General features: G+C 35.6%; 1 protein-coding gene across 1 annotated transcript in view; it reads left to right on the top strand.

Annotated features, from left to right (window-relative positions):
* The window catches only part of LOC131692867 (gamma-1-syntrophin), a 179,140-nt gene that overhangs the window by 120,218 nt on the left and 36,536 nt on the right, over positions 1 to 22,386 (top strand). Inside the window, exons 2-4 of the mRNA XM_058980205.1 lie at positions 14,203 to 14,273; positions 14,334 to 14,489; positions 17,180 to 17,338. Of these exons, the coding sequence (XP_058836188.1) occupies positions 14,208 to 14,273; positions 14,334 to 14,489; positions 17,180 to 17,338 (381 nt within the window). The 5' untranslated portion in view covers positions 14,203 to 14,207. The remainder of the gene's footprint in view (positions 1 to 14,202; positions 14,274 to 14,333; positions 14,490 to 17,179; positions 17,339 to 22,386) is intronic.

Below are 22,386 nucleotides of genomic sequence, written 5' to 3'. Positions count from 1 at the left end.
TTAATAGAAAAAATGGCAAAACTACGCTCAACACCCTAAGTGTTTTGAAAAACTTAAGGCTCCTATTTTATGGAATGATTTTTGTTTGGGTAAAAACAAAGATATTTTCAAAATGCTCGCAACTTTTGTGCGAAATGAGCGTACAGGGATTCGAACCCCCTATTCCATCAACCACCGTTCAGCAGCTTGCGGCTACGCACACAATTGCACACGCCACAGCAAAGAGAATACATGATACTCCAATCGACAGCTGTGCTTAACCAGAATAATTTTTTTAAGCGATCTTAATGAGTTTTTCCAAATAGAAATTTCATAGGCAAACATAAGTCCACTCTAAAAAAATATTTTAAAATGACAGTCTGAATTTCACCGTTGGGAGGTCTGAGTTACCCCTAGATTGTAAAATGATGGAAAGACGAAGAGTTTTACGAATCGTCGTATTGCGCTGCAATGGAGTGGTACGAAATAATGTTTATTATTTATTTACAATTAGGACCTTTGACCGATAAATTCTTCCCTATATATCCACCTAAAATGGAGATTTGCTTAGGTAAGTTCGAATAGCCCCAGGTTCCACTATATGAATAGGAAAAAATAAAAAAAATTAAATGAATAAAATAAATGAAACGAATAAAAACAATGAAAAGAATAATAGGAATAAAACAAAAACTGTAAAAAAAATAAAATCAATGAAGCAAAAAAAATGACTAATTTGGATGAAATCAATTTTTTCACGCCCAACTTTTTTCTAGTGCATATACCGTTCCTAAATTGTGTCGGAGTGAAGAAGCACGAAAAACCTGTTTTGTTCAACATAGGTGCTTCTCTAGTAGTGCTAGAAGCTGCTCAATTTTTACCTTCCAATCTTCAGTACACATCTCCTGCACAATGTTCAATACCAATTAAAATTGGTCGGTGAAGGTAGTGGTAGACAGTCTCAATTGATAAAATTTATCAGTTTTCAAATGTATTTTAAGATATATCACTTATAACTGAAAATGTCTCCGGCAGCACTACTCCAATGGAATTCAATCAGAACAATTGCAATAACATCTACGGATGATTTTGGTAGCTGTAAGCACACAAATAAAAGGTAATAGTCACAGTAATTAGCCTTACTTGTTTTTGTGAAGAAATCATATCTAACCCCAAAGTTATAGCTGTTTGAAAACGTTGTTGTTTATAAACAGCTTGGGCATGCAGGGATTAATAAAATCAATGAAACGAATAGAATGAATAAAATAAACAAAGAAAAACAATTGATCGAATGAAAAAAAAATAAAATAATATAGAATAAAATGAAAAGTTAAACGATGTTAAAAAAGTTATAAAAATATAATAAATTAAATTGCGTCAATATTCACACCACAACAATTGAAGTAATTGTTGCCAGTAAATAAAAAAAATAATTTGTCGAAATTGAACGCTTTATCGTACAGAAACGTAACTGTAATTATTTACTCCAGAATAAGTAGCAAACATGCATCCCATATTTGACGTTCCTCAACCATAACTACATATAGCTCTCAAAAAAAAATTATCGGATTTTTGGAGAATTCGTACAAAAATTTCAGGGAATATTTAGTATTAAAAATAACAATATCTAATCATAATGGTCTAGTCAATACCGCAACCCATTTAAAATATTGAATAGGGTGAAGTCCCTATTAGGGATGGGTCCACACTATTTCACTAACTGTTAATTTCATTAATTCAGCGTCTCTGCTGTATTTCAATATAATAATAAAAATGGTGTGAGAACGATGAAATTCTTCCGTTTGAGCGCAGCGAAAACTCGAATCGAGTGCCCAAATTATTGCACTACCATTTGAGCCAATGCGTTACTCCTTAATCTCTTCTCTATACAATAGCTCAGCAAAGAATTGAATTAAATTGGAGTTGATGTAGTTTTCGATTTTTGGTCACATCACTCTCCATAGAGCAACGTTTCGAAGGAATAACAATAACTCTTAATCTTCAGGGGAAAGCAGAGTTTGAACATAATTTATAGTTATAGTTTTTTTCAAAATACAAATATTTTCAAATTTTGTCAGGACAAATATTTTCTTTTTGAACTGGAATGTAATATGGGACCATCCATAAATGACGTAGCATTATATGGGGGAGGGGGAGTTTTGTAGTTTGTGATGATGTGTGACGACAGGGGAGTAGGGGGTCATGGCATGCTACGTAGCTTTTTTTAAAAGAGAATTGGGGTTGACCTGATGCCACGACAACCTTACCCGTTTCTTCTAATTAACATCGTGTTTTATTTCTTTTATTTTTTTCTTTTAACTTTACCGTGACAACCGGCCGGTTGTCACGGTAAAGATAGATACGTCTACCTTTATCAGGACACATGTTAGTGAACTCGGGTGATTCGTAGTTATTCTGCCTAAGCTCGACCCTCATTAACAGATGGCAAAAATTAAGCCCGTACAATATTAAGCCTGTTCTAATGACCCTGCCACTTCTAGTTTTCCGATCTGTTTACTTCACATCCTTGCTCTCACTTGAGTACTATGGCTCTAAGTTTCATAACTTTCCCTACCCAGTAATCTCTAGTTAATTTTTTAAGAAATCTCTTTTTTTTCGGTAATTTTTTGAAACATGAAAAGAACAAGATATAGAGCTCCAATGTCTTCCACAAAGTGTTTTTTTTAATCATTTTTTCTTCAATTTTCCGAAGGACGGCAAAACTCTATCTCGAACTATTGAAAATTTAATTTTCAGATTTTAATAAATTTAGAACCAGCCTAACCCTACTACTTGAAATAATTGAAAAGTCTTGTGAAGTAAAAATTTTATCATGATAATGAAACTATATCTTTTATATTGTTCACCGTCTTAGTAATTTAAACATATTTCAAAGGGGCAATTCAAATTTTTAATAGTACTTTTCCAATTTTCATTTTTATTTACAAAACCCTCGAAAGATTTTCAGAGATTTCGCAGACGAACATTTTCTTCTAATACATTAAAACTGTATCTTCTATTATTAAAAAATCTATAAGTACATACTTATAATATCAAAAATTGATTTTTTGAAATCAATTTTATGAAATTTAAAAATATCATGATAGCCAATTTTTGTTCAATTATATTTTGAATCATGACCTTATAGGTAGTTGAAAAAGAATTATCTGTTGTTTGCCCCAATCAGTGATATTGGTATTCCAAAAACACATTTTAGCGAAAAAGTTCTCATAACTTAGCAACGATAATAGTTGGGTAAGTGGTTACATGAAACAAATTATTCGTCTTTAATCAATCTTAAAGTTGCCTGAAGACTACTCCAGTTTCAAATCAATACCGCAAAAGTTAGACGAATAAAAAAGTTTTTCTAAGAAACACCCTAATATTTGAATTTCTTGTAGAATGAAAAGTATTACTGATAGAGCTTACCTTATCTCCAGCAAACTTTTCTAAAATTTGTCGTTCTACAGATTCGCTGAAAGAAGTTTATTTATAATGATAAAAAAGTTTTTTTTCTATCTTGGTAAAATTAGAACCACTCTATTCTCTGTTCTAACAAAAGGAAGGGGCTCACAAACTACGATAACTGTCCCGAAGGCATAATAGAGCTAAGAAAGTGAAATATCTTAGCTTTAGTAAAAAGTTAAAATTCCCGATAAAAATTTGGACCACTGTACAATGTGGACCGGTGGGGGCGGTTTGTCCACTCCCCTTCTGTCCAGGACCTGTAGGTAATAAACTTCATAAGAAGTGCCAAACTGGGAAGAGTGTGTATCTCAATAACGACAATCACTCATCAATAGTGATATGTCATAGTAGATAGTACACTTAGATTAAGGAGGGGGCATACCACAATAGATCTAAATACTGGTCGCAGTGGTTAGTCTACAAGAAAAAAGTTTTCTGTTCGAATATAATGGTCCAGTAGTTTGTCCATTAGTTTCAGAAGTGTTGAGGTTAAATTAACAGGTGTCTTTTGGGCCTGTCCCAAGAATAAGGCTATATCTAAGGATGCTTAATAAGTCCGGAAAATTACATCTACCGATTTTTGAAGAGCTGAAAGCTGCTTCTACTCTCATGGTTTCAAAAAATCGATTTTTTTTTCTTTGCCTAATTTCAACCTATATCTATCTGAGAATTCGCCACAGAAAGGATTAGGTGAAAATCATATTCCTTGTCATGTTTCTGGCAACCGAAAGGTACCCATCTCCGGCCGTTTTTGAGATACTAAGCACGGTGCACCACCATGGCGCTTGTCTATGGAAAATCATTGTTTAAAGAATTCACCGATTTTATATGGTGTGTCCAGAATAACGTACGATCTAAGTGTATACCCAAATATTTGAAACAGTCCACATTTTCAATTGTACAATCTCTAAGTTTGGGATGATGATGCGTTACTTGGTAAAATTTTCCGTATGGATAGGAAGATCATGTACTTAGTTTTAGAAAGGTTTAGTGATACTAAATTTGCTTTAAAATATTGGTCGAGAACACTTACATCGTTATCGATCGAATTAATAATACTATTGACATCATTGTTGGGATAAAACAGAGCTGTGTCATCAGCAAACAGTCTAGGAGTTCCGGTAAGCCTCAAGTTACCTAGGTCATTAATATACAACAGAAATAACAAAGGTCCTATATTACTACCTGGAGAGACACCGATTCCAATGGGAGCAAGGCTACTACGTTTGCCATCCACAGATACAATTTGCTTTCTATTCGTCAAGTAACTATGAATAACAGAATGAGCAATGCCCCTGGTACCGTAACATTCAAGCTTGGCCAGCAGTATTGTGTGGTCCAATGTGTCAAATACTTTTTTAAGGTCTAGTAATAGGGCACCAACAATGTTTTTACGATCCACTTGTAATATATTAAACATTTGTTACTATGTTTTAATTGCCGCAAGGTTCTACTGTATCGATTTTGTTGGCTATTTTCGGCAAATTTGAGACTAAGAGAAACGAAAGCAATGAAATTGAAAGACGGATAGGTATTCTAGAGCGAATCAGTTATAAACTTAGAACGGAAAACTAGAACTAGGCAGGCTCATATGGGCACGATCGAAAGGAAATGTGAAGAATTCTTTGCCTTCTGCAGAGTAGGAGTTGGGCGTTGCACCCAAGTCTACCGCATGGTTCATGGTAGAACCGCCGGCGTCGGCGGTAAAACATGATGATGAGTTGATGATGATGAGTTATGTTCTACCATAGACCATGCGGTAGACTTGGGTGCAACGCCCAACTCCTACTCTGCAGAAGGCAAAGAATTCTTCACATTTCCTTTCGATCGTGCCCATATGAGCCTGCCTAGTTCTAGTTTTCCATTCTAAGTTTATAACTGATTCGCTCTAGAATACCTATCCGTCTTTCAATTTCATTGCTTTCGTTTATCTTAGTCTCAAATTTGCCGAAAATAGCCAACAAAATCGATACACTATATTAAACATTGCACTGCAGGTATGTATTTTAGCTAGAGAACCTTTTTAAATTATTTAACTTCAAAAGCACTCGTTAGTTTATTATTGATTATTGAATACGGGGGTTCACATTATCGCCATGTTTTGCCCGATACACCACCATAATCAAAATAAACTTTTTGCATCCAGCATGCAGAAAAAAATCACTAGTGCGGCCAAACTAAAACATGAACTTGAAAATATATTGTAGTACAATTTCAGGTATAAGTAATCAATTATTTCAAGTTATTCAACTAATTATTGATTGCAGAGATTTTCTGAACATACAATTCGGATTCGGACAAAGCAATGTGTGATGTGAAACTTGTCATGCCAGTTGTTAACCTTCGCATGGTTAATTTTTGCGAGCGCAATTCTGGGCGCTCTTTTATTAACAGCTGCTGAGGTTCTTTCATGTGCGTGATGTTTACAATTGTTTTGATCGGCTGAAAAAAGCAGAATGATTCGTCTTACAAATCACACTTTGGTGTCCATGATCTGAATACCTAGTTACAATCGACGCAGATAGAATATATGGCATTGCATTTCAACTAGATTGTTTTTCGATGAGGTGAAAATTGACACGCCCAAGAGGCGATAATTGGATCGATAAGGTGAGAATAGATGCACAGAATAAAACATTTACTTTCATTTATGCTTAAAATAGAGACAATTTGCCAAAATAGGCATTATATAAATGTTTATGAAACAGTACACTGATACTTTATTCTGAGAGAGGTTATAGGTAATATAGCTTCTTTTAAAGTTGTTCAAAAAATAGTGCGACCTTCTCCCTAACGGTGCCAAAATAGACTCATCACCCTAATTGAAATGTAACCTGTAATGTTGCAAAGACTGGTGCACGGTCAACCACATCATCCTTTTCAACACTGATTCCATGTGCGTGCACCTAATTTTATAGTTAAATCGTGATAAATCACAATAATGAGACCACAATCACGCAAGCATTACTGTGGCAAGGTTCTTCAACTTTCTACGAACCGAAGAACGCCAACTGCCCGTTTCCCCCTTTTCATCTGTATGCTAGGTTGTCATCAGTCTATAGAATGAATAATATTCTATCTATTTCAATGCAAATGACCTTCGATCGCAGTGTTGAGTAGTAAAACTAAAGTGTTAACTTCTTTACCACTTTAACTCAAGGAAAACGTTTGACACGCCTAGAAAGGCGATGAGCAGTCAATCTGCATACGGCATAAAATTAAATTGAATTTTTATGACGATACCTCGTTTTGAAATTTCAAGCAGTTGGGTCTATAACATATATCGTATGCGGCTTCGAGGTCTTCACCTTTATGAATTATCCCAGCATGAACTTTACTTATTTCCTCATTAAGTTATACTAGCGTGATAGCGAAACCGAAAGGTAGGTGTTGTGTTTCCCCGCTCATATTTCGTGCAAGGTATTCTGGATGCCCACAACTCGAAGCGCACAGATTCTTCACTTTGGTTCGTGAAGCGGAAACACAGCTGGTATTAAATTTGCTGCTAGTCAGTCAGTTTAAATTTAATTATGGAGCTGCTGCTGCATGATGAATGTTCAACAGTACCCTACATTCCGGCCACAATGATGTCTCATTCCAATGGATAGTGGTTCAGAATGTAAATTTAGTAGGGATTTTAACTTATCACTAAAACTATATTGCTTACTATGTTTAAGAAAGTTGTTGTACTTTCAACGCCCTTCCTTAGCTTAGCTTAGTTGATCGCCCGTCAGTTTCCTGTGATTGATCAAAGCCTGTTGAATTTGAATATTGAATGATTGTATTGTATTGTATTACACTTGGGAGTAGTGCATCATACTCAACGTGAAACCTAAAGAGCTGAGATTATAGTATGATCAATAACGTAGATGGTCACGGCCATGCAGGTCAATTTTGGGATGGGAAGAAATGTTAGTTCAACACTTGTGTCTATTATGACCGAGGAATTCTCTGCATCATTCACAAGTGTCGCAGGATAGGATTGGTGTTAGTAGGTAGGGAAATGAATCAGGATATATTTGGGTAAATATTGTGCTTAAGCTAAGTACTCACGCGATTTGTGTTTTCATTTCAAATCATAGTTTTCAGGACTGCGACCTCCAGTAGAAATATGAATCCCGAAGACATTTAATAATTACACTACTTTACAGCATTTCTGAACTAAATAAGCTGGTAGTCATTTTCAATATAAAACCGTGTGCTGAATCCGAAAATGAGGTCCAAAAAATTTACAGTAGAACAGTTTTCGAGTTACAGTGAATTTCACCTATATAATTAAAAGTACATTCAGTAAAATCCAAGTATCTTCGGTTGTAGTGCATCGATATGAAATATTATAATGTTGAATTAATCGATCGCTAGAACATTTTGTTTCAGTGCGGCTACTGGTTCTGGCGTTATTTACGAATTTATTAAATTTTTTCTTAATTTTTCGTCATTTTTTGTAGAAAAATGTGCGTTTGGTCAATATTTTGGGCAAGATAAAGCACCCCTAAAAATTGTATTTTTATAGGAAATTAAAGCATGCTAATAACCAATAAAAATAAGCACTTATTGGGCTAAATCGGATGAATATTGTGAAAGTTATTCAATTTTTTTGTGGAATGGTGATTTTTGAGTTTTTCTGGGTCAACTTATTGAACCGTCTCGATTCCAATTTTTTCTAGGGTTTGTTTCATAATATATGAGTGATTCTCTATCAGAATTCTGTTAAACAAGTAAATTGAATAATTTCGAGAGAATTTTATGTGGGGTAATATTCGAACTCGTTTATCCAAAAGATTCAAGACTTCTGATAACAGTAAACAGTGGAGTAATGTCATCAAAAATTTGGCATTAAGAAATAGGCGAGCTATGATGCAAAAGCTTAAGGCCCGTCCAGGTTAATTCTTCGGTACACATCAATACCTTGATCTGGGAACTCCTACCATGTTCTTAGTCGCTTCTTACGACATGGGAGCAGATTCCCAGTGGTTCTATTGTTGGCTAAAATAGCGCAAAAAATTATCCCGCCGGACACCACCCGGCTTTGTTGGCCCTTCCTCTTGCTTAACCTTCTTTAGGTGATGGGGCAATATGACCCAAAATGAACTTTCAAAATGCGATAACTTTTTAAGTTTTGAACCTAAAAGTTTGGAATTTCTTGACTTTTCCTCTTTCATGGAGAGCAACGATTTTCAATCGAGTTTAAAATTTTCGGACATTCCTCAAGGGCCACACAAAAATAATTACGAATAAGGTTTTAGCGGATCATATTGACCCCGATTTCGAACTTAATTTTATGACACATTTCCAGTCAGATCTATATGAACTTGTACTCAAATTGTGTGCTAGAGTTTCAATTTTCAGTTTCTGGTAAATATTACCGTTTTTGACCAGGTTAGCCAGCGGGAATTGGTGCCGAATGGGGTCATGTTTGGCATGCATAAATGTATGCAGAACAGCCATCGTAAATCACAAGTTTATTGACCGAATGCTAATAATAAACATAACCAAAACAAAAACAAGTATGTACATATCAGTCTTGTACATGAATGAACCGATCATGGATGTTCCGCATTACGCTTCTGATGCTGATTCTGGCGATACCATGGTATTTCAAATAATACTGAATAAGTGACAATGTGGTCTATCAATGAAACTGATTCCAAAGTTTTGTAATATTCTTGAAAGCTTATATAAAATCCCATCTAAAATGATATTGATACTCTGATTCAAATACTGGATTCTACGTGAAAATCAACCAGAAAACCCGGAACATCCGTAGAACTGTCTATTTCACGAATCTACTTCTAAAATTCTGCAGTTTTTTTGAAAACAATTATTCACGTTGCTTTGCCATAAATTTCTAGACCCGAGTGAAAAATGGACCGTATTGGTTACATAATGACCATCCGGAAAATCTGGGACAATCGCTGAAAAAAAATAAAAAAAAAATAAAAAATAAAACTGGTCTTAGAACCATTTCTTTTCAGTGTTTCTTGAATTCTCATTTGAACGAGTTCGTACTTATGACCTACACATGTTGTTTTTGGCTACATAATGACCATCCGGCAGATCTGGAACATCAGTGGAACTGGCCAATTCATAAAACTTGTCCTAGAGCTCTAAGATTGTTAGGGATATCATTCGCATAAATTCGTACTTGCGACCCTGTTCGTATCGTTCTGAAAGATCCGGAACTGGCTCTGGAAATCTATGGTTTCTTCGAATTTTTTTAGATTTCCTATTGAAAAGAAAATGTATTTGTGACCGGAACAAAGACCCCATATCCAAACTGGCCAATTCTACGCCGGATCATCCGAAAGGTCAATGGGTCTCTGTCCCAGTCACAAGTACAATTTTTTGCGAATGATAAACCCTTATATGTTTTCAAAAATATCTCAGAGCTCTACGACAAGCTTCATTTATTGACCATCTGCACGGATGTTTCAGATCTTCCGGAAAGTCATTTTGTGGCAAATTTTCCAGTTATAACTACGAATTGCCAAATATACCAATGCAACAAATATTTTCGTAAAAACTTCAGAGATCTAGCACTAGATTCATGAATTGACCAATTATACGGATGTTCCGAATCTTCCGGTTGATTTTGACGTAGAATCCAGGGTCTTTGGTTGAGTCACAGTGTTAATATCATTTTAGACGAGATTTTATATAAACTTTTCAAGCTTATTACAAATTTTTGGGATCAGTTTCATTGATTGACAACATTGTCGCATATTCAACATTATGATATACAATTTTTCCGGCGGAAGATTTGACTGAAAATGTGTCATAAAACTGAGTTCGAAATCCGGGTCAGTATGACCCGCTAACACCTTATTCGTTACAAAAAGTTAACACCTAAAGAAGATTAAGTAGCAGTTGGGCTAGTTGTCATTTTAGCTTGATCTAATATCGAACTTCGTAACGGTTCGAGATAGATCTTAAGTGATTTCAATAACGTTAAAGAACAGCATATTTGAGACCAATTTGCTGACAACGTGCAAGCTCTGTCTTTCCTACTTTCCATTTCGCGAGAAACCTAAAGAAAATCTTTAAAATCGTGCGCGACCATCTTCGGTTTCGATTAAACTTAACACTTTTCACCGGCACGGAAGACTTAAAAATTTCCAGACTTAACAATTTCCAGCATTGGAAATTTTTATATGCAACACTTTCGAATAAAAAAAAATGTTCGCTTACCGTATTTATACAACAAAACTATCTGGGAACGAGTTACAGGAAATGAAAACTTCTGCTCGAAAAAATATACACTGAAAAAAAGGATAGTTAACGAGATATTTACAACTTTGCTTAAACAAAAGATATTGATTTGTGAAATTATATTACATTAGTCCTGTCACTAATTAGTGTCGGATTCTGATGAGACGAAGTAGAAACGCAAACTCCATAACTAATTTAAGCAAGCGAATTGATTGAGCGGCTCTTGACATATCCATGGAACCAACTTTGAAGAAATGGTTCCGAGAATAACATGATTAAAGTGTTAGCATGAGTTTAATCCATTATGTACCATTATGCAAAACTTATAGCTCCTGGTCGGTCGCTTCGCACGATTCGGGAATGTAAGCATTACTCGTCAGTGTCAATTAAATTTTCATTTCCCTATACAGACAAACATACTGCCGCTCGGAAAAGCTCTCTGATAGGCAATAAAGATACAGGGCGAACGCTGAATGTGCTCCAATTAAATGTATGCATCTGTTATTAAATGATTAATCTAATTAGGTCGTCCAAGATATGTTGGATTTTCTCTTCTATCGACTTGGTAGACTAGTTTGATGACTAACAAAAGCATTGATTGAAAATATCCTCATAGTTTTACCACTTTGAAAGAAAACTGTGATATACTGTACCTAAAACTATTTTTTATGTGAAATGTATATGCGTTCTTAATACGTTACGATTCCACACTTTTCCAAGACCCAAATCCCAGGTGATCCCAGTTGTTTTCATTTTTTTTTTTTCAAAACATCGTCCAAAGGTCAAGATCATTACTCTTTTTAATTCATCGCAGCAAATAGAGACAGGGCCATTATTTGTCCGTTCCGAAAGCACTAACTAGGAACTATAGCAGGATAATATGAATAAGATTTATATTCAACACGCGCTTCCTATGGTTCTTAGCATCAGTTTTTCGTTTCTTCCACAATGCAATGGCACCAACTGTGACAACAATTTGACTAATGACTTAAGCCGAAGGGGCTTAAATACGCCTTAGACAATCAGAATTTTATACATACGCTCGTTTCGCTGGAAATACTAGGCCTCGGAAAGATGGTACGTTATTTATTTTCTTTTATTTTATATCTAGCTTGGGGCGAAGAGAAAATTACCCTGTCACACGAGAACAGAAACCGGCCTACCGACGTGTTGGAAACAAAGTGAGGTGTAGCTAGAGAGAAAGTTTATCCTCTGCACTTCCCTGAACATTGTTGGCTGGAGATAGATGTGACTGCATATTGTTTAGTTTGTCTGTTTAGAGGGTCATTCACAAATTATGTTACGCTTTTAGGTAAGGGCAGGGGTACACGATACTTTGACACATTGTGAGAAGGGGGTAATAAAACATTACGTCACATCAATGTATTCTGAGGGGTGACCCCTAAACTACATAAACAATTTAGCACACACAACATACATACACGGACTTTTCAATTTTTTTATTTGTGTATGTAATTTTGGGTGGATATATTTGATTTTATAACCGTGGTCGAAAGTGTTCCTAGGTAATCGCGCACGGACCGCGAATCTGATACTTAATTTGCAGTGTACGGTTCAGATACTAGAAGAGAGTTCCCCCATATGTCTAATGTTCCCGGTCATGTCTCCAGTGTTTTCTAGTGAATATGAGCGTACTTTTTTACTGGATTTTATTGCAACTGAAGGCATGAGTCTAGACTGCTAGGACCGAGGGTAGAGACTGGACGTGACCGATTCATGATCGCACGAGCGGTGAGTTAATACTTGAGACCACGTTTGTAAATTTATAGGAGCTAAACCAATCATTTAATAATTCACCACATCCACTAATCACCTGCTAGATCAGAAATTTATTTGGAAATTTCAACTTTTTCTTCTTTTGTACATGCCCTGGAAAGATAAGGTACAAATTCGTGCCGACCTTTTTTATATCAGGGAATTGGCGATTTGGTGAGCAACTGATTGTAAAATTTTCATGGGCTGATTGTGCAGTTAGATTTGGTGTCTTCTGTTCCTTTTTTACATGTTTACTCTAGGTTGTTTCATGGTTTTCTGTACAAATTATACTGTCGTTCTACGCATAATTGTCCCATGTATATAGGGGATCCCATAGAACATGGGACAGATATACTTATAACGGCAGTATACTGACATTTCGAATGTTCAAGGGACATCCTGGATTGATATGCTTTAATCCTTCCTTCCATTGTAAGACTCGTCGGAAATGCACGACAAAGATCGCATTCATTATCATTATTTCAATGATATACTATAGCTTTAGTTGAATCTGGAATCATATTTCTAAGATTTTTAGTTTTCATTTTCTTTCTTTTGGAATACTTTCCTCTACGAGACTCTCAAAATTTCACTGAGTGATTAGTTTGGAGGCCATAGTCATAATAACTCATAAATCTGTGTATTACATTATATGTGCCCCATTCGAAGCAAAATCTTAACCTTTATAGTTTAAGTGTTTTTAAAAATACTGTAAATCAATCGACCCTAGCCATTATGTTTGCGACTCAAGATCCCGACACTCCCACTTCGATATTCGTAATCGTAGTCTATTCAAAAGCAAATTTTCGATATTTTTGAACTCCATGTGCCTCTTCAGCGTCTTGCATCGACTAGGTTTGCTAGCTTGATTGCATGGTTTACTAAATCAGCATAGAAATAATTGGTCCAAGACGATTTTTCTCATTTTTGTTTTGCAAACCAGTTCTCGCTTGCATAGTTGATTGGTGAAAAGCAAGCAGAACAACTACTACCACTACTCGACGAAAATTGTGTGCCCAAAGTTTGAATATGCAATTAGTTTTCAAGATTATCATCCAAGCATTTTCTTGTCATCCGCAGTTGTGCAAACAAGCTTGTTTATTCAAATGGAACATAATGGCATGCCGTGAAAAGTTGATTTACAGCTTGAAAAGTTTATAGCGACAACGATGCTTTTAGGTGCGATTTTCATTGCGGTTGACTATTGTTTTGCAAACGTCATCAACCCTTCTGTACAATACAAGCTCATCATTAATTTGCTACGATCGATGCTCCATTTCTGAGCTCAGTATACGTTGAAGGAAAACTACTGAAATTTAATAAAAGTCGCCCCATTTTTTCTGGACCAGCCGTACCTCCTGGTATAAGCTACGGGTTTCTTTCTACAAAAACTTTTGTGGTCCTTGATTTCTAGTTTCACTGAGATCCTTAATCCACAGAAGTTAACTCGGTACCGATTGGTTTTCAAACTTTAATTGCTTCCCCCGGTTCGAGCTTTGGTGGCACGAAAATTTCACGTTCGACGACCGTCCGCTCAACCAACCGGAAGGTCATATCGGGAAAAGGCCATAGTTCCGCTCGTTAAAATTTAATTGCTTTCCCTAGTTTCCCGCTCGCACGTTTCGCTTCCGTCTCCGGGCGCCAACCTGCGCAACTGCACTGCTATTCCACTGGGGGAAACGGAAACATCCAATTTATTATCCTGCCTGTTCGAAGTTTACTGATAATGCTTTTTCCTGTTTCTCTCTTCTTCGCCACCCCTTCGGTTTACAGGAAATATGAAGATTAACGCAAGCTCCAAAATGGCTACCCCGATAGAAGAGAAAGTTGATCAGAATTTGAAGGTAAGCTACCGGTGCAATTCGAGCGGAAAATAGTGGACTGATAATGATTTCCTTCCACAGACTCGCACCGGTATGGTTATGATAAGCGATGGTAAAAGCAAACCGGAGTTGGCTCGGCTACACCTATCGATGGAGATGATCACCATTCAGAAGCAGGATACGTCGACACCGGCGCCCACACCTACCAGTATTAGTCATCCGCCAATAGAATCTAAGGTAAGATTTACAGCTTCAGTCATCGTATCGCCAAATTATATTGTGCAGTGCATTCTGTAGGGGAGCTGATGATAAGCCCGATACTGCGAGCTTAATCGATTTTTTAGATACTGATTTAAAAATATACTAAAATCAACTTGTTAGCTTCTTCTGTTCCTTAGTCATCTCTCCTAGTTTTGTAAAGATTTGTTAATCTTGTTAAACTTGTTGTACCATCTTGTCATTGGCATATAATTCCAATTATTTTTGTCTAGTCTTGTCATTCTCACAAAGCTTTAGCCGAAATATCGAGTGATTTCCTGCTTGTTCTTAACCATCTTTACTAGCAGTTTATTTTAGTTAGTAAGGGCAGTATGTAGTTTATTTTAGTAGGTTCAACTTTACAGCAACATGTTGCACAATGGGTGAATATCACAAAAATGTAACATTCTATTTTGTAATGTCTGAACAACATTACAAATTTTCAGTATGTTAGAGTTTGTTACTTGAAGAGGTTTGTCAGCGTTATCAGAATTGTAAATCTGATATACATCAGCAATTTCGCTCCTACCAAGAATTTAACGTTTTTGATTCAGAACAAAATTCATAAATCGATTTTGAAGTGTCCTTTCTGATTTACTACAAATGAGTCCAGCAGAACATAGAAACATTAGAAAATAAATGTTTGGAAACAGAATTGCTGTTAAAGTAAAATGTCTCATCTCATCTCAGATTTCTTGATTTTCTTTTTTTTTTTGGAAAATTTTGATACCCTGACATCGAAAATCACAACAAAAATGCGTGGAAATTCCTGAATTGGTCAGTTTCACATCTGCCCATTAGAGATGGTTTCTGAATTTTACCGGCAACAAATCTATTTTTGTTTTATTTTCAAGAATTCTCCACGTTCCACAAGTTACATTTTATAAAAATTTATTGAAGAATAAAAGAGATATTTGTACGAGAAAGTGATAAAATTTAATATGATTGTCAAAAGGCCCTATAACCCCAACTTCTCGTATTCGGACATAGGTCAACAAGGTTCCGTACGGCTTCTGATATTTGTTCACATTGGAAAAACTGCAAAATATGTATGATTTGCATCACGGAGCCGAAAAAATATTAAAAATAGGAGATTTTGGGGACAAAATTGTTTATTGCCCGTTGTGCCACGAAAACAAAACTTTGTTCACAACTCCCCACCGTCTTCTACATATATTAATCAATTCACAAACATAGAACTAGTTTCACGGCTTAAAATTCAAACAAAGTTTTGCCCCAAACGCAGTTTTGTTTGTTTGCATATTTAGCCTCTCAAAAAGAAAAAAAACAAATGGGAACGATGAAGCTAACTGATATGACAAATATAAACAGCCATCGGGCGAGCTCTGATGAACTAAATAATATAAAAATTACATAAAGAATTTTAATCAGACTAATTACGATGAACTGTTGAACGTGTTTATTTTTGAAACAATGCGTTATCAGCTTTTTTGCTGCTTTCAGCAACAGTTCAAAGCTATACTACATACTTGTTATCAAGTCCGGAAATGGAAAAACCGCCAACTGCCAGAAAAGACAGAACAAAATTTTAATAGAAAGCAGATTTCGTAATCTTCTGTGTTTTGGATCAGGTCTTGGCGAGATTTATTAGATAGATGTAGCGGTTATGTATTGTCTTCTAATTTGGTATTTGGTGGATCTCATCTGGTCTTGTGTATCAATATTCGTAAGCGACGAAGTTAAAAACTAAAACAGAATATAAAACAATTTCAGAATGATGAGAATTTTGACCGGGCTATTTGCAATTATTTACTTAGTTCATAAATTACTCGCCTATTTTTTATTCATTTCGTTTATTTGATAGGCACAAATGCGTTAGCTTGGCGGTGCCAAATTCTTTTGTTTTTACACTTTGGATATTTTAAAACTAGGATGTTACAATGTTGAAATATGTTTTTTTATAAAAGAGAAAAATTTTACAGCTATCTTAAGACTAGAAATAAGATTCTATATACAAGAGAGGGGGCAAAAGATTCTTTTTTGTGAAAATTTTTAAAACAAGGAAGTCAATAGTAATGGTTTTTTGGGAAATATTTCCAGTTATCTTAAAACTAACAATATAGTTTGGTACACAAAAGGGGGAACAAATATTTATGAAAAATTTCACAGGTGTTTTAAAACTAGGGATACAATTCTATTTACAAAATGGGGGATAATAGTTTTAACAAAGAGGTAAAATTACAACTATCTTAAAACTAGAAATACGGAATACAAATTTGATTTTTTTATCGGAGACTTGTGCTTGGTCAAAATATTCAGAGGGGGGCTTATTTCCAAAATCGGTGTAGAAGCAGTTGCATCAAGGACAGGGGAGAGAAGGCGTAGATGGTGACCGGGAGAGAAGAGCAAAACTTGCAACTTTCGGGCAAACGGGAGATCAGCGAAACAAATTAGCGCCTCAGTCTAGTAGGTCGGATTTTTACTTACTCGCCTATTCCTATTTACACTTATATTTTGTTTCAAAGAGTTTTTAAAAATTGATTTCTTCTGAACAACTTATATGTAGGTCTATTATGAAGATTATCACGAGCAACTTGTTTTTAAAACTTCGAAATAATATTTCTCAATAAGACGTCTAAGCTATTCCGTATATTTTGTTGTATGATGAGAGAATGATTTTCACTATTTTTTATAATCATTTGTTACAGGAACGAATGGTACAAATAACCCGACAGAAGGTCGGCGGTCTAGGTCTAAGCATAAAGGGTGGAGCAGAGCACAAACTCCCGATACTGATATCACGGATCTATAAGGATCAGGCTGCCGACGCAACAGGTCAACTATTTGTAGGCGATGCCATTATCAAGGTAGGTTGAATGTTTACATTTGATTGCTGATTTTCACAATGAGTGTTGATTAAAAAACGGAAATGAACACGCAAGTGTGTGGTTATATGGAATCAATTTGGTATTTAAAATGTATTTACTTACACTGCTTACACTTACAGTGCACTGGCGGCTCCAGGTAGGGGCACGGGGGGGACACGTGCCCACCTATTCGACCTATTGTTTTGGTAAAAAGATATTTGCATTTCCCTACTTCAATATGCTAATATTTTGGAAATGATCAACAAGGTAATCAGTTTGTTTTTTTTCTTTGTACCACTTTATTCAACAAAGTGAAAGCAAATTCATCAACTTTAGTAACAAATGCAATTTCGCATTTTTTTAGCAATAAGCAAAGCATTGTTTCTATTAGTGTTGTGGTAACAGTTAGGGTTCGTCGCGGTGCGGATGTGGGCGGTAAATGGATATTCCGCACCGCAACCGCAAAAAAATAATAAAACCGCACCGCTTACCGCAACCGCATTGCATTTACCGCACCGCACCGCGCGGTAATGCGGTAAATGCGGTAAAAATTATGCATTTTAAAAATTGTGGTGAAAAATTAATCATTTGTTTTGTGTAGCCATATATAGTAAAATGTTATTCTTATTTACACGAAAATTAAATGACGGACTCCTCAGAATATAACATTTATGAAAATATTCAACTTTGCAAGTTTTATTAAGAGTGGTAAGGGTTTTGGCGTGAAAAAAAAACTTTTTCTCGATTTTTTTGAAACTTTGCGTGAAGCGAACTGATCAAAACTTTCGTACATTATAGTGTATCATTTCAATAACATGCTGTAATTTTTCCATGCAAAAATATCAACAAACGACTCGATGACGAAGCTTTTTGTAGAACGTATCTGGAAAAATATGATTTGCGGTGTTACCTTCCATTCAAAAACTACTTAACCGATTTCTTTCAAACTTTGTATACAGATTCTATGTAAAAATGCCTAACCCCCACGTTAAAGTTTCGAGATAAATTTTCAATTAGGGCAAAAACTGTCCAAACCATGCAAAATTTGGCATCTGGGATAACTTTGACATTTGTCAGCAGACCTTGAGGCAGACTTTGAGAAACACAACAAAAATCGCAATACCCTACACTAACTTCGAAAGCTTTACTTTCAAAAAGTTACAAAATACTCCTAACTGAAAAAAATTATTCGTTAATTTGGTAGAAAATATTCCCAGTTGGACGAACGACGGACGCACGCAAAAAAAAATTCCTCCAAATTCGTTTGGTTTGATGATGACAATTACATTCTTTGGGTTGGTGTTATGTCGTAGTATCATTAGTTCATTTCTAAGTTCTCCAAATTAATCAAAATTCACTGTCGAGAAAATGCCATTGAAAAGGATTCATAATTCCACGATTACCAAGAGGAATCAGGTGAAATGATGCATTTTGTAATTGGATTTGACAGAAAAATTCAATTGTTTTTCAATGATTGGATTTTGCGTTTTATGTATTTGAAAAGGTTCGTTTGTAATTTTTTCTTTGAAGTATAAAACAAATAGTTTTCAAAATATGTCGTAAAAATAATTTGTGCCAAATTATATTGGACACAGCTTATAGATTTTATTTCTTAGTAACAGTATGTTTTACCATATTTGAATGACCAAACTGTAAAAAATCAAGGTGCGATAGGTCGAATACAGATTATATTCGGATTTCTTTTCAAATCATTGTCAAGTCTATGGAAATTAGAGCAATTAAATGTTTATCATGTTTCTCTATTGTAGGGTAATACATAAAAATCGAACGTTCTGAGAGAGAGAGAGAGAGAGAGAGAGAGAGAGAGAGAGAGAGATGTTCCTAATAATGACATTGCTAAGCATTCGTTCAGAAAATAAATCTAGTTGCGTCCTTCTCAAATGGTAAAAGTCATAGTTTTAATTCACTTTTTAATGCAGACTGCATACTTTATCAATTGCTTTTTGAAGCGCGGTTGCGGTAATACCGCGCGGTAAATGCTCATTTCCCGCACCGCATCCGCGGATAAAAGTGTATCACCGCACCGCAGTTTTCGCGGTGCGGGTGCGGTAAATACCGCGCGGTTGCGGTAATTACCGCAACCGCGACGAACCCTAGTAACAGTAGTCTCGGTATCGAAAATCCGGAGAATACCGACCCATATTGGGTACAGGAATGCTGGTTTCGAGCTCAATATTACCCATCTACAGGACGCACAGTGTCGCCTAGCCGGACAAAACCTCAAAATTTTATTTTAGATTTTTCGTGATTTAACATTTTTCTCTATTTCTTAACAGGTTGAATAGAGTCTTCTCAAAATATTAAGTCCCGAAGACGAGAGTTCAATTTTTTACAGAACTGCACCCAATTTTTTGAAAATGAATTTTCGGAAATAGTGCACTTTATATTCGTAAATGTTGAATTTTCGAACCACCCTAAGTGCCAAAATTTTGAGGATTTTAAAAACACAAAAATAAACATCAAATATGAATTCAGCGTCACAAAATTACCCTAATGTGAAGTTTTCATCAAATTCGGGCCACTTTTGAGGTTTTGTCCGACTTTTGTATGGAAGGTATCACTGTGGGACGTTGGGTCCTATTTTTCGTTGACTAAATTCTTGCGTTAACCAACCCCAAATTTGTGTATGCTGTGAGACTCTCTATACATGCCTTTGTAGAGTGTAGTCGAAAACCCGACATTACAAACTGGAAATTAACTTTACCGCACAGTTTTACCTTGATCAAATCTTTCAATTTAAGTGCCCATTTCAAAATATCGACCAGCAATGTGATATTATAAGTTTAATGGATCGAAAATAATTGCAACGATTTTGTTTTAAATTTCAAAGTATTTACAATGAATGGAAAATATGATTTTTAAGAATGTTTCTTAAGCGAAGTTCTGATTAGTTTCCATTATTCGCTATGTACGAACATAATTAGTTGTGGCTGGTTTCGATTTGCTTATATTTTTCTGCAAAAAAACGAACGCCGATTTAGTGTATAATTTGACGCTCGATCCGCATGAATCACTTCGAATGGCGAGTGGAAGTCCAAAAGAGATGATCAGGAAAAAGGGTGACCATTAAAGTGGCTCGCTGTTGTATGGGAAAACTTCAAAATGATTTAAACTAGCGGGCACAGCACTATTTGAGTTCCTTTTGTGGTCCCAAATGCCTGTGCAAAATTTGGTAGTGATTGGTTGCTTCCCGAGTTTGCGCATTGCGTTCAAAGTTTGTATGGGATTTTATATGGGGAAATTATTTATTTTGCATTTACGTTATTAAAGATCGCTATTTCACTCAATATGAAAAACCAGATTTATAAAACTATTGTTCAAACCTTGGTTAACAACTTTGTCGAAGACCGTAACTAACTACGAGTTTTCAAAAAATAATTATAACGATTTTAAAACTTATGGCAAAATACAAATGCAGAAATTGATTACTTCTTCCAACACTGCTGGTGCACCACTGATATCGACATTAAAAACTTAAATAAATGAGAATATATTCATCGTAGAGACTTGGTACCTTTAAATGAAATGTTCAGAATGAATTGCTGAATATCATAGACATAGTCAGAAAATGAAAAGAAGAAGGGGAGGGGGACATGTGTACTCCCCAGTCCCTGTTTAGATGGTTTTGTATAAAACAAAGAATCATTACGTCCTTGTAAATGTCAACGACCGAACTTTCTTAATATTTTGATAGACCCAAATATGAATCATAATCAGATTGTAATCTTGTGGGAAATAACATTTACAATATTTAGAATTTATATATACAAATTTATGTGTTGTTTTTGCTTGGGGCAAAAACTAATTCAGGTCTGGAAATCGCATTGGGTTCTAACCACCTCTGTTTTGCGTGAACCAAACTCAATTTCATCAAAAAACGCTTGTTTGAAATAACTATCCTGGTTTCGTTCCTAGATTCTCAAACGAAAACGTCAATAGAAACAATTCCGAAACTTCAAGGAATCTAAGGATATGTATTTTTTTAAATTCTGACTCTGAATGGCTAAAAATAGGGTTTTAAAATATGTAAAACTTATAAACCGCTGTACCATTTTAAATGAGATAACAGTGGAGCCCTTAAATAGTAGCACTAAAACACGTAAGATTAATTTTTAATTCAGCGGTTTAAACCTGCGTTGAAGATGTGCTCCTTATGTTATACTAAACTATCTAAACAGGGAACTGGGGAGTACACAAGCCACACCCCCTCTTGTTTTCATTTTCTGACTACATCTATGTTATTCAGCAATTCATTCTGAACATTTCATTCAAAGGTACCAAGTCTCTGCGATGAATATATTCTCATTTGTTCAAGTTTAAAGTATCGGTGTCGTGGTGTACTGACAGTGTTGGAAGAAATAATTAATTTCTGCATTTGGATTGAACCATAAGTTTTAAAATCGTTATAACTATTTTTTGAAAACTTGTAGCTAGTTACTGTCTTCGACAAAGTTGTTAACCAAGGATTGAATTATCGTTTTACAAAGCTGGTTTTTCATATTGAGTGAAATAGCGATCTTTATTAACGTAAATACAAAATAATTGATTTCCCCATATAAAATCCCATACAAAATTTAAACGCAATGCGCAAACCCGGGAAGCAACCGACCGCTCCCAAACTTTGCGCAGGCATTTGGGACCACAAAGGGAACTCAAAAAGTGCTGTGCTGAAAAATGGTATTTTCGAGCCACTCTAGTGACCATATGTCCTGCGTTCCCAGGACGGACATACCCTGGTTTTAAACTGAAGGTCCTGGTGTCCAGGGATGTCAAAGAAAATTATTCATTTGTCCTCGGTTCTCTTCAATAAGCCTAAAATATTTGTTTTATTTACTCTGGTCCAGTTTGCAGTTACGGTCGACCGCAACAATAAATGCAACGCAATTCACTCTCAAGCAGTGTACGAGAATCAAAGCCTAATATACTCGAATCTCAATCGTCTTGCAATCCAGGATCCAACACCCTCTGATGCTTCTCAAAAGGCGCCTTTGAGAATCGACTTCTTAACAACTCTCTATCATGTGCTG

This window comes from Topomyia yanbarensis, chromosome 3 (genome assembly GCF_030247195.1).
Source record: "Topomyia yanbarensis strain Yona2022 chromosome 3, ASM3024719v1, whole genome shotgun sequence".
In the NCBI taxonomy this organism is placed as follows: domain Eukaryota; kingdom Metazoa; phylum Arthropoda; class Insecta; order Diptera; family Culicidae; genus Topomyia; species Topomyia yanbarensis.
This window is presented reverse-complemented; position numbering and strand designations above follow the sequence as displayed.